Source organism: Haliotis asinina, chromosome 15 (genome assembly GCF_037392515.1).
Source record: "Haliotis asinina isolate JCU_RB_2024 chromosome 15, JCU_Hal_asi_v2, whole genome shotgun sequence".
NCBI classification, from domain to species: Eukaryota; Metazoa; Mollusca; class Gastropoda; order Lepetellida; family Haliotidae; genus Haliotis; species Haliotis asinina.
Window position 1 is genome coordinate 38,164,019 of NC_090294.1, and position 13,063 is coordinate 38,177,081.

Below are 13,063 nucleotides of genomic sequence, written 5' to 3' on the forward strand. Positions count from 1 at the left end.
TACCACCAATTGTCCATGCGTAAATGCTTACTGCGCCAAAGACAGAGGTCTGAAGGAAAAATGTCTGCCTTCAAATTCTCTCTCTTCGCCGGTCAATAAGTAAGTATGCATGCTTGAAACTGTGATATTCGACAACTTCTGTAAAGTGACAGTATTAGTTGCAGTTTGGCGGCTCAAATATTGCAGTCTGCCCAAACGTATTGGACTAACGTTCATCAATAGTTTGTGGAACGCACTCCCGGTTATAGCAACTGAAGTCAATCACATGCAAGTTAACCATTTATCTGATAAATCCGTTATGGCAGCAAGTCTGTTATTTCCCTTTATTTAATGTCAGGTGTATAATCTTCTCACCGTTCCTGGCAACAAGTGTCCGTGGTCCGTGTACCACCATCAAAGAGAAGTAAACTTTCGATGAAAAATGATGCCTGTCTGTAAAAATGAATATACCAGGTTCGTTAAAAATAATCTATTGGAACCTTCTCCTGTTTTTTTTTCTGTTAAGACATTTTGTGGAAGTATGTCCAGGGGCGTAGCTACCATTATGAAAAAAAAGCTCAGACTTACACATGGTTGTTGCCAAGAAGGTTGGACATGCCCACAATACCAACTAGATATAAAGCTTTCCAACCTATTGGACTTACGAGGGATGGTCAAAAAGTTCTAAGCCTACATAACTTCTAGGCTGGTGACACCAACTAATCTTAGGAGTGCTGTTGGATAGTGTTCTTCGTCAGAACCCGTGAAGGTGCCGGGGTAGAACAGGCCTTCAGCAACCCATGCTTGCCATAAAAAGGTGACTATGCTTGTCGTAAGAGGCGACTGACGTGATCGGGTGGTCAGGCTCGCTGACTTGGTTGACACATGTCATCGGTTCCCAATTGCACAGATCGATGCTCATGTTGTTGATCACTGGATTGTCTGGTCCAGACTCGATTATTTACTGACCGTCGCCATATAGCTGGAATATTGCTAAGTGCGACGTAAAACTAAACTCGCTCGCTCTTCGTCAGCATTTCCAGTTATGTCACTAAAATTGATCAGCTAGTTCGAAAGCAACAGGCCCCTGAAGCGTACCGGGGTACATACGAGTGGGAAATACATACGGTAGGCCCTAACTTGTTAAGAAAAGTACATTCAAACCAGTTTAAACGGATGTTCGGCGTATTTATTTCAGATATACAAAGACCTTCGAAACAGCATCTGGGGCTCAGTCACTTTGGTTGAGTCAATCAGTTTCAACCTAACACGATATCGATTAATCTGGAAATGGTTGTCATCTATTTTCAATGATCGCTTCTGTTGTAATGAACCTGTTTATGTTTTAGTCCTACGATAAACGTTTTGTGTGATCTCGAAAACGACTGTTCATATCCTGTTTGAAGATTTTTTTCATCAACTGAAATGGTCTTACAAGTGTTTTGTGTTTGAAACAATATCAGACTCAATTTCGATAACCTTAGAGGCCCGACGTGTTTCTTCTCGGCAGGGGTGATGAATAATAGAGCGTAGCCCTCAGCCGAGTAAATGTTAAAAGCGGCAATCGATGACCTCATGTGCGTGATGTGTGCCCTGAAGACAGCCGTGTGATCATAGATACCTCTTTTGTACTGTCCCCACCCCCCATGGGTGCAATGTGTGAAGAGCATTTTCTGGTGTCACCCACCGTGGTATTGCTGGAATATTGCTAAAAAGCGGCATAAAACTAAACTCACTCACTCTCTTTCTCTCTCTTATATGAGTTGGAAAGTAATTGCCCCTCCCCAAAATCGATATATCCTTCCATCGTTCAGCAGATGGATCAGATGGCGCGCACGCACGCACGCACGCACTGAGACACATTCCATCCCACGGGGTCCTCTGATATAGGCACTCATGACGTCTCTCTACAAATCAGTGGCGAGTGGCCTAACTGTATATACCAACCAAGACAGTTTCATCGCTTTGCGCCGACAATCAATATGCACTGTTACATAAGACTGGCTGTTCTTTTTATTGAATTACCTCCTCCGGAATCGATAGGGCAATGGTTTCTGTAACGGTCGATTTTACATCGGGAAGCCGCGCCAGGTCAAGACGGTTGATAGATTCAAAGCGATTTAATCAGTTTTAGGTCATGTAATGTAAGGTATCAAGCGTTCTCTATATTTTGCTTTCCCATTTAGACCAAAGCCTGTATCGATCATACGCCATTGTTGTTTATGTGAGATTTTTAGTGTAACAGGCACATTTGCAAAAATTTCCATCTGGAGTACGATATTGTGAAGTTCTATATTTTATGTACATGTATATATGTTTTCATTTCAGATTCATATGAACGGAGAGAAACCTTTAGAGAACGTAATACGGCTGTTCTCGTGGAACTGATGGAAACCTGTGTGCGCGGACCTCGGAGGAAACAACAGTTGAGAGGCCAATAGTCAGTCACTGGCGCGGACGTCAGAGAAAACAATCTGTATACAGCTGGCCCGAACACGTTTTCGTTACTACAATTACCACTTTGTTTTAAAGTGCTTACAGTTACCAATACATTTTACTGACTCTGTTCTCCCCGTGGAACATAAACAAATCGTACGAATTCGTCATGTTTGTGACAACCGGATTGTATCTAAATATCCCGTCTGGTTTCCATTATTATTTTTACATGAACCATTTTGCTGATTTGACACTAAGTGACACCGAACAGATGCAATAACATAATCTGTGTTACTGATTTGCCTAATTTCAAGAATATCAGGAGAACACAAGCTCGTTATGAGTGACTCCTATGGATTTATTCAGACAGACTCTCATTAGCAATTATCTCTAATGGATATATTGATAACTATCCCTAAAACAAGTGGGATTAGCACATCACATGTGGAAACCAATATCGTCCTAATGCAGATGTGAAAGGGTAATGGTTTATTCAGGAAATGTGGATATTTTCGATACTTCAGACGAGGACATTCCTAATGAAATGACACCGAAGCTGAATAATTTCTTATTCACGGGACCGGAAAGGTTCTTATTTGTGTGCCCATTCAAAGACTATCAATGACCGACATGTTTGCAGGAACTATCTTCGATACAACGTATCCAATAGCAATCGACACGATTTAGTCGCCTAAGCACATATAACACTTTCATCGATCGGAATTGATTTACAGACAGCATCGTAATAATTGTGCGTAACATGTAGTAGCATTGTTTACAGTTAAAGCATAATAGCCCACTCAGAAATTTCCAGTTCCATAGCGAACCCGTCAGTGAAAACATGTAATTTCGGAAAATTATGCAGTCGGTACGATTCCTTCATTATGAACAGTTTAAGTGTTTTCGAGTCACTTTGTTGTGTACCGGATATTAACGAACCAGGGTTCTTCATCGTTAACGATCACTCAAACGCTGCTGTCATTTATTCGATACCAATCAGGAATCGATCACTTACATCAAGGTGTTCACTGGACTGATCCAGATATGGCAGGGAGAAAGGGTTAGTTTGGAACTGGTAGAGCTGGCATCTGTTCCTGGTACTGAAGAGGATTCCTCGTATATCATCCTTTATGTGCACTCCAGTAAATCGGAAGTAAACACGTGTCAGTTTAGATATCTGGAGATATCCTGGCTCGTGGAATTGTTAATACACGGGACACTTTACAGCTTAGTTCCAAACACCGTAACACTAAAACCCCAGAAATAAGCTACACAGGATCAAGTGGGAAACGAATTTGATAGATATTTCGGTGTTATCCCAAGTTGGAACCTCCACGCAGTCGGAGCTCCCGATCTTCACCCGTAACTTTGAGTAACACCATCTTAACGTTCATACATACATAGTGATTACACTGTGTGGGTTATGATGGGAGGGTTATTACCAGATTTCCCAAGTTACAACATATCATATTCTGTATGGATTAGCGTGTTGGGAAGTATGGGATTATGATTTGTGTATTATTAATAGCTAAGACGTAACGTCACCGTGAACTGCGTAGCTGAACGGGAGTTTTCAAGGAAGTCCATTTCGGTACATCGGAAAAATGTGAATGCTATGAGATATGCCATTCTGACATTGACAGAGGGCTGATTACCGCTGTGATAATTCTGGCTTAACGCGGCCTATTGGAAGCCGGGCGACAAGTTCAGTGATGGAGTTTGGTCTCCCGAGAAAAGCTCAATTTGTTCAGAGGATTGTTTCAATTTCAAAACGTGTATCAGGGTTAGATTTAGAGGATATCCTTCTACCCTGGGGCCGTTAGCTTCCTGTAGTCTTTGCATGGGGCTTTCTCCATCAACACGCAAGGAACTTTAATGAACAGGATTACAAATAACATATAGCAACTTTACAACATTTTCCATGCGGAAAAAAACATTTTGTGAGACGGAGCTCGTTAACAAAGAGTACAATGGAATGTATATGTTTTAGCGTACACATAGATAGAAAAGCTTCGTAAAAATATTATATAGTGGGACTTCATGTTCAATGGAAAAACCAAGAAAATTCTAACGCGGAAGCAAGCAACGGGTTGTATGAAAGAAGAACATCAACAGTTCCATTTGTCACAGTAAATCGTCAGGCGGAACATATCAATATCCTATTTACAGGAGAAGCTGATCTTTGTCTGCCAAAATGGAACTATTTGAATATGGAAAATACTTTTACAGCTAACCCAAGTGCGATTGGAAGTCTGTAAAGTGGCGTGAAAGACCTGGTGCTGATAAACAGTGATCACGGTTACACAAGTGCGACTCTTGCGTGCTACTCTTGTGTGCCGTACTGTCTCGTTCTGTCGAACCAAGGTATGTCGTAATGTTCCTCTTGAGTCAGATTACAACAGAAAGACATTGAAGGTGGGAAAGATATCACCGTTCGAGGGTGTTTAAAATGAATCAACCAATTTTCTACGTCATACCTGACGTCTACCACCATCAATACACTGAAAGTTGAGCTTTCCTAAACACTGGTGCTGATAACAGTGTACTGTTGGAACCTTCTGGAATGGGCGAATCTGACCTATCGGACATTTCTCACCTACAGGGCTCTGACCAGTCGGTCTGATTACAGCTGATCGACACGTGGTCAATCTTATCGGGATAACACTGCACCATCTCATCCAGGATATTCTGTGTGTGGGTTCCTAATTAGATTTAAGCATACTTCAGCTCAGCTGGACACATATACAAACCCGCGTGTTGTGTTCTTGCCCGTGTAGGTGGTGTATTAAATCTACTTCCGTGTACTCCGTGGACATTCACAAGGATTTTAAATGTTATGAAGTGTTAGCTTTGGACATGTGATAACCGAGTTATCCTTTGGCTAATCTGGTGTAGTGTATCGCTGTATTTCCCGGCAACGATCTTACAAATTCTGGATTGTTAGATTCCATCTGGGAGGATGTTTACGTTCAGAATAAAGGCACACGTTATTGCTGCGGAAGGCTGATGTTATTGGATGATTTAAGGGAAAGAAATCTTAATATGTGCAATGATTTCTTGGAGTGTAAAGTTTCCCTGTGATTCGATGGAGCGACACCTACTGGCGACAGATGGTCGTGACGAAAGGTAGGTCACTCTGAGTGATCATAAGACTTTATTGCTACAGAAGAATAAGTTTATTGGATGATTTAAAGGGAGAGAAAAACTTACTATGAGCGGTGATTTCTTGGAGTGTAAAGTTTCCAAGTGATTCAAAGTAGCGACACCTAGTGGCGACAGATGGTCGTTACGGAAGGTAGGTCACTCAAGTGATCAGTCGAAAAATTGCTTTGGTTTACAGCCAGTCCCGTGGTTTGTTCCGTCATACACTGACAGTGCGTGATATAACGTCAGTCTTCTACGTCAATTCCAATCCATGCAACGTTCTGTTGGCGTTACGTTACTCAAATGAGAGAACCCTTCCTTTGACGCCATATCTCAACATCTGTGTTTATTAGATGTGGACCCATGTTCTGACGAGGTCAAACGTCTCGAAAATTTCTAAGAATGTGGTCATCTTTTCTGTGACGTCACAAAAATGAACTTCTTTTTTGCTTTATAGGAAATCTAATTTGGAAGTATTGTGTGAAATCCTCATATTCCAAATGTTTTCTGTATCTTATTCACAAACGCATCAAAAAGTGATCTCCCTAATTGTGAGCATGAACAACAGTTTGGACCTGGGGAATAAATCAAGAACTATCTTGGACGGTCGGTGTGCAAGAATTCTTTTGGAGGGTCCTCCTCCCGCGACGAGATTCCAGCTGGAAGCGAGGATAGTAATATGTACGCTGATGATTCTCGTGACGTTGTTCGCCATCTTGGATAACAGCCTCGTTATCATTATCGTCTGCTTGAACAGGTCGCGCAGAACAAAAACAAACATATTAGTTGTCTCCCTTGCTGTCACAGATCTTTTGATAGCTCTTGGACCAATGCCACTCAGCACATATTTAATGTATACTAGCCTCACCTGGCATATTGGAGATTTCGTGTGTTTATTGTTGAATTCGTTTGATGTTTACCTGTGTACATTATCAATATTCCACGTGTCATTCATGGCAATAGACCGATGCCTAAGTGTAAGCTACCCGTTCTTCTACGAACGTGTGGGCAAGAAAAGCGTCATATTAATGCTTATGACGTCATGGATCGCCCCAATCGGGTTTTCCTTTTTACCAATCATGAGTCAGCTTTATCGAATCGGATTGGAGGATTGGTACGCATGCGCATTACCCTTAGGCTCTACCATGGGTCATTGTAACTTTTTCGCCAACAAACCATATTCAGTCGCCACGTTCATGGCTTTTGTCATATGCCTTATCATAATTATGGTGTGTTATCTGAAGATTTTCTACGAAGCTCGAAAACAAGCTCTTCAGATCAGGACACTTTCCGTGAGCGATAACGACAGCAGTGGCAAAAGCGTTAAGCAGGAACTGAAAGCTGCCAAAACTATAGGAATCATTCTGGTGGCATTTAGTGTGTGCTGGCTTCCATCGGAAATAGTCAGTGTGGCCAATCCTTTCCTGGGTTACAAAATATCAGACAAGGTGTATGGACTCGTTGTGTGGCTAGGATACGTCAATTCTATGCTTAATCCTTTAATCTATTATTTCTCGAATCGTTCATACAAGGAGTCGGCTAAAATGCTGTTGCTAAGACTCCGTGGTCAACATGTACCAAATGATGCTTTGTCCATGAGGCACATCAGACACAGATAACATGTATTTTTATTATTATTATTATAATGCTATTATTAAACTAACATTTGTATAGCACCAATGACCAGTCTCCTGCTCAAAGGCGCTTTGATTTTCCCACGATCACTGAATGTCAAACGGCACATCGTGTTATCAGTCTCAACACCCTGGGGACCATACATCATGTATATCATACGTCATATAATTTATATAATAAATAACACGCTGAATTTCCCTCTACTAAGTCGCCTCCCTTACCAACACCAGAAATCTATGTTTGTGGGTTAGGATCCAGATTTGCCTAAAATATTTCTAGTTTTGTAAGCACCTGACCAGTGCTCGTTGGTTTCAGGAAAGGAGTAAAGGTCTTATCACTTCGCGTTTTCACCCTAGAGCAAGCTTGCATGCCGCCAAATGAATGTGATTATGTTCCAAGTGACGTCAACCTCACATCACTCACTCACTCCTATGTTACAGGCGAATGCCACATCATTCCAGCCACTGATATCGGGGGCGGCGGGATAGCCTAGTGCTTAAAACGTTCACTCGTCACGCCGAAGGCCCAGGTTCGATTCCCCACATGGGTACAATGTGTGAAGCCCATTCCTGGTGTCCCCCGCCGTGATATTGCTGAAATAGTGCTGAAAGCGGCGTAAAGCCATACTCACTCACTGCCATCGTTGCAAGGGACCAGTCATTTGATAATCCGATGGGTGCTAAATAAAAACATTAAGATACTATTTCACCGGGGAGAAACGTTCTCTAAAATATTATTGACTCTTCTTATCTTTGAGTGGTATATCATAATCGTGTCAATGTTTCAAATAAGAATATGATATGTTGTTTGAGTGTGTTGTTCTTGTTTTTATCATAGATAACACAGAGGGGAAACACGTAATTTTAATTTGCGGGCGTTTTCAAGTGAGTGAGTGAGTGAGTGAGTTGAGTTTTACGCCGCACTTAGCAATATTACAGCTATATGGCGGCGGTCTGTAAATAATCGAGTCTGGACCAGACAATCCAGTGATCAACAACATGAGCATCGATCTGCGCAATTGGGAACCGATGACATGCGTCAACCAAGTCAGCGAGCCTGACCACCCGATCCCGTTAGTCGCCTCTTACGACAAGCTGAGTCGCCTTTTATGCCAAGCATGGGTTGCTGAAGGCCTATTCTACCCCGGGACCTTCACGGGTTGCGTTTTCAAGTATATCATATTGATAAGTTCTGGGATGACGCTCCTGGGGCCCGTTTCACAAAACTCTCGCAAGCCTAAGATCTCATAAGTTTTCTCGTAGCCATTGTACCTCCTATACTGTAACACAGAAGCTACAGATGTTACGAGAAAAGTTACGAAATCTTATGCTTACGAGAGTTTTGTGACAAGGGCCCCTGGTTATCGTGTCCGCTCGTAACACTGAAGACTCGATTCCCCACAAGGATACAATTTGTGAGGCCATTTTCTCGTGTCCCCGTCGTGGTGCTATGAGAACAAAATAACACTCTCGCATTTGTAACAGAGGAAGGCAGCAGGGTTGTTTTATATGTAAATTCTCGTTCGGTAAACAAGGAATAAACCAAACGGATGAGAAACTTCAGCAGGACAAACACGAACGGAGGTTGAAGGTTTTCATTCCGGAAAGGGCGCGTTGATTCCTCTCCCATAAATACAAATGTCTGCGTGTTCATTTGTTTGTTTGCTGTTTAACGCCTCACTCAGCATTAATATTTCATCTTTGATTGATTGGACGGTCTGTGATTGATTGGATGGTCTGTGATTGATTGGACGGTCTGTGATTGATTGTACGGTCTTTTCTGTTCTTTGAAAAGAGAATCGATAAACGGTGGAGCGAATTTATGAATCTAAAACGACGTGACCATAAAATCAGTTATTATATAACAATCATTATTATCAAGCGCCTGTATCCATGCATTTCTGCATGCTCAAAGCGCAAACGCAATAAAACGAAGGATAACCGATGCTTCCTGTGAGGCGGTATAATGTTCTCAGTCATATGACCTACCCCACCGGATGCTGCTGGGTGAAAAGAGGCAATGTTCCTCAACACATTCACTTACCCACGTAAGACCACACGTGCCGGTGACCATGTGTGCTTCTTTGTGGGGCAGGACTGAAGTACCAGAAACTCCCAGGAGACAAGCTGCCGAGCACGGTCACCCATCCAAGGACAGTCCGCGACCAATGTTGCTTATCTTCAGTTGAATTTCGACCTAGGCTCTATGCATAGGACCACACACCACCACTGAAACAGATCTGATTTTACAAGTCTGTGTGGCAGGAGAGAGAACGCATTGGAGTTAAATTACAAAGATTATCTTGAATTTCATAGGCTGAAGACTTTGACCAAAACTAAGGTCAAGGACACAAGTACCAATCAGATTCATTACCGTCGAATAATGATTTAATGAGTGAGTTTGTTTCTACGCCGCTTTAGAAACAGTCCAGCAAATGCCACGAAGGAGACACCAGATATGGGTTTCACACATTGCACCCATGTGGGGATCGAACCCGGGTTTTCGGCGAGTTGAGCGAATGCTTTAACCTCAAGGCTTCCATACCGCTTCCACCATAGAATGACTAGTTCATTTTTTAGCCTCCATCAGACATGCATTACTAAATTCTTTTACAGGTTCAAAGTATATTATCTTCTCTTACGGAAACGACATTTGTGTTAATCCTAACGCGTTTTCTTGGTATCTCACTCATGGTCGAGGTTCGATTGTTCATAATCCCGGCGGTGGGGTAGCCCAGTGGTTAAAGCTTTCACTCGTCATGCCGAAGACCCGGGTTCGATTGCCAAAGAGAGAGAGAGAGAGAGAAAGAGAGAGAGAGGGGGGGGGGAGGTAATGCAGAACAGTTATCTAGGTACCGGTGAACACTCGGCAGTGATCATACGGAGCACACATCAGGCACATGACAACACGTACTCGGCCAAGAGATGCGCCTGTGGTGTGTATGTGCGTGGTCGGTAGCGGTGCTGGTTGAATTGGGAGGTGGGGGACACAGAAATGAGATATTCTCAATTTAACCACATACAGCCGGTTTAGGGCTACACTCTATTTTTTATCGCTCCTTCTTCGAACAAACAGAATGAGAAGTATCTCACGTTACCTGAATCATTGTTGGTGAGATAAAGCACAGAGGGAAAGAAAGAGCGAGGTCACAGTGGGTGAGGTGAGAACAGGAGCGGCGAGGTTCAGTGGTATACAGCAATTACAATACATAGCAAAATCAACAAATAGTGAGTGAGTTAAAAGTCACTTCGGCAATATTTAGCCATATCATGACTAACAACAAATAGTGACACAACACGAATGTCTCTCATCTTTTCCCAACATTGTCTTCGGGGATTGAGTGAATTTAGTTTTACGTCGCTGTTAGCAATATTCCAGAGAGACACAAGGAATGGGCTTAACACATTGTACCCATGTGGCGAATCGAACCCGGGTCTTAGGTGTGACGAGCAAGCGCTTTAACCACTATAGGCTACCCGCCATCTTTGGTTGAGAAGTCACAGCTACAGATTATATTTACGATGATGGCACGACGTATTATTGTCCACCAGTCGTCTAATCCATATTAGGTTGTTGGACTTAGTTTGTAGACTACTTATTTTCTTTGATTTTGTGGGAAAAAATTGGTATTGATGTCCCTTGTCTGCCTAAATCCTGTCATTTTACTGCCAAGTTTAACACTTTCATCAATATGGCCGCAAAGTCGTGATCATCACGTATTTGTACTCTCACTTCATACGAATGGTATTAATTCCCAGTATTAGCTTCCATCTTGAACATCTTGTCATTTTAAATTTGGCTAACATTTCGTACACTCGCCAGCAGCTGAAGGGATGGTGTAAATCCATCTAGGATCCAAGCAGGTAGCAAAGGTACTGTAAGTCCCCATGGTCCCTAGTATGGTGATCTACTTTCGGTTGTTGGCGATCCATAGACCGTGTTTTATAATGTAATGTCTTCTTTCATTACAATGTTTTATTTTTTTTCATGCTGGTTTTATATTCATATCTGTGATATTCTAGTGTTTTTACTGTCCTTTCTCGACAGGTTTTTATATTACACATATATTCCATTTCAGTGTTATATTCCCGTCACGATAGGGCTGAAATATTGCCGATGTGACGCTGAATATTAACTCACTCACTCACCCATCTTGAACAACTCATGATTATCGCGAGAAGCGACTGACGGAATCGGGTGGTCAGACTCGCTGCATTTGCATGCCTTAACATTTGCATGTCTTAACATTTGCGTGTCTTAACATTTGCATGTCTTAACATTCAAGCTAAGATAGAATAGCTAAAATCAAGCTTGCAGGCCTGCACGAGGAGTCAAGCTACTACGCGTACGGTTGTTATTTATAGGCACACCTAGAGACAATTAACTTCTGCCTGAAACATGCTATACTGTCCCTTGTGTGTTGAAGACGGTTTTGGGGGGGAGATTGCAAGGGGCAGCGTATTCATGACCATTCGGAATCATTCCAGTACAATCAGAAGGCCTTTGATTGCATCTGCGATTACTCGCATCTTTCCAAGAAGTCTAAGGGCGGTAGGGCAACTTGGAGGTTAAAGGGTTAGATTCCTCATATTTGATATTGTTGGGATATTGTGATATTGTTGGAATATTGCTAGAGCGGCGTAAAACTAAACTCACTCACTTAATTTTACAATGCATATAAATAGTTTCCCAAGTCCTGGTTCGGGATCTGGATATTTTACGCGTTCATCACTGCAGGGCAAATGAAGCGAACGTAAATGTGAGAGTTGTCCCTTTTACATGCAGTTTTCTTTCCACGTCATTTACAGTTTGTTTATTTGTTGTTTAGTCTGAACCAAACAATGCGTCATGAGGATCGCTCTTCGCATTTGAGATACGATGACATATGTCAACCGAGTTAGCGAGCCTGACGCCTACAATACCAGGTGAGCTACAGATAGCACGTGTTTATGACACGTGCAACATGTGAATCACGCTGCATCATTTCGTTGCCAAGAGTTGAGTGTAAGTCGTGATAATGATTGTCCACGACTGATGGAGTCTCCATTTTCACAGTGGGAGTAAGTATGGTGTTACGCATCTTTTAGACATATTCCAGCAATATCATCGCGGGGGACACCACAGATGGGCTTCACACATTGTACCTATGTGGGAATCGAACTCGTGTTTTTGGCGTAACGAGCGAACGCTTCACTCATTAGGCTACCCCAGTCCACCCGTTTGTACAGTGAGCTAGAGGGGTGCATATAAAATGAGTGAGTGAGAATGGTTTTACGCCACTGATAGCAATGTTCCAACAATGTAACGGCGGGGACGCCAGACATGGTCGCCACACAATGTACCCATGTGGGGAATCGAACCCGAGTGTTCGGTGTGACGAGCCAACGCTTTAACATCTAGGCTACCTCACTGCCTTTACATAAATTGAAGTATCATGTACATGGATGTACTATGAATAGCTTTATGTCCAACGGTACGTAATTTGCAATAGGGACGTAGCGTGGCCACAATGTTACGTCATTTCCGTTTTATTTGTTTAGTTTATATATCATTGCTAAACGCTGCGCTCAGCAATATTCATGACGGCCGTCTCTAAGGAATCGATTACAGACCAGACAATCCAGTGATCAACATCATGGACATGAATCTACGCCTTTGGGTGTTTGATAACATTGTTCATAAGTTCAGCTATTTAACACTGAATGTTTTATCACAAACTCAGGCAGAAAAGATTGTTATGGTGAGTGGATGAGTGAGTTTAGTTTTACGCCGCACTCAGCAATATTCCTGCGATCTGTAACTAATCGAGTCTGGACAGGACAATCCAGTGATCAACAACATGAGCATCGATCTGCGCAATTGGGAACCG

The 13,063-nt window shown here is 42.4% G+C and overlaps 1 protein-coding gene across 2 annotated transcripts in view; it reads left to right on the top strand.

Moving 5' to 3' along the window:
* LOC137266339 (trace amine-associated receptor 5-like) overlaps positions 1 to 7,963 on the top strand; it is a 37,919-nt gene extending 29,956 nt beyond the window's left edge. For both annotated transcript variants that reach the window (XM_067801825.1, XM_067801826.1), the window contains one exon: positions 2,308 to 7,963. In XM_067801825.1, the coding sequence (XP_067657926.1) occupies positions 6,060 to 7,178 (1,119 nt within the window). In that variant the 5' untranslated portion in view covers positions 2,308 to 6,059 and the 3' untranslated portion in view covers positions 7,179 to 7,963. The remainder of the gene's footprint in view (positions 1 to 2,307) is intronic.
* The last annotated feature ends 5,100 nt before the right edge of the window (positions 7,964 to 13,063 follow it).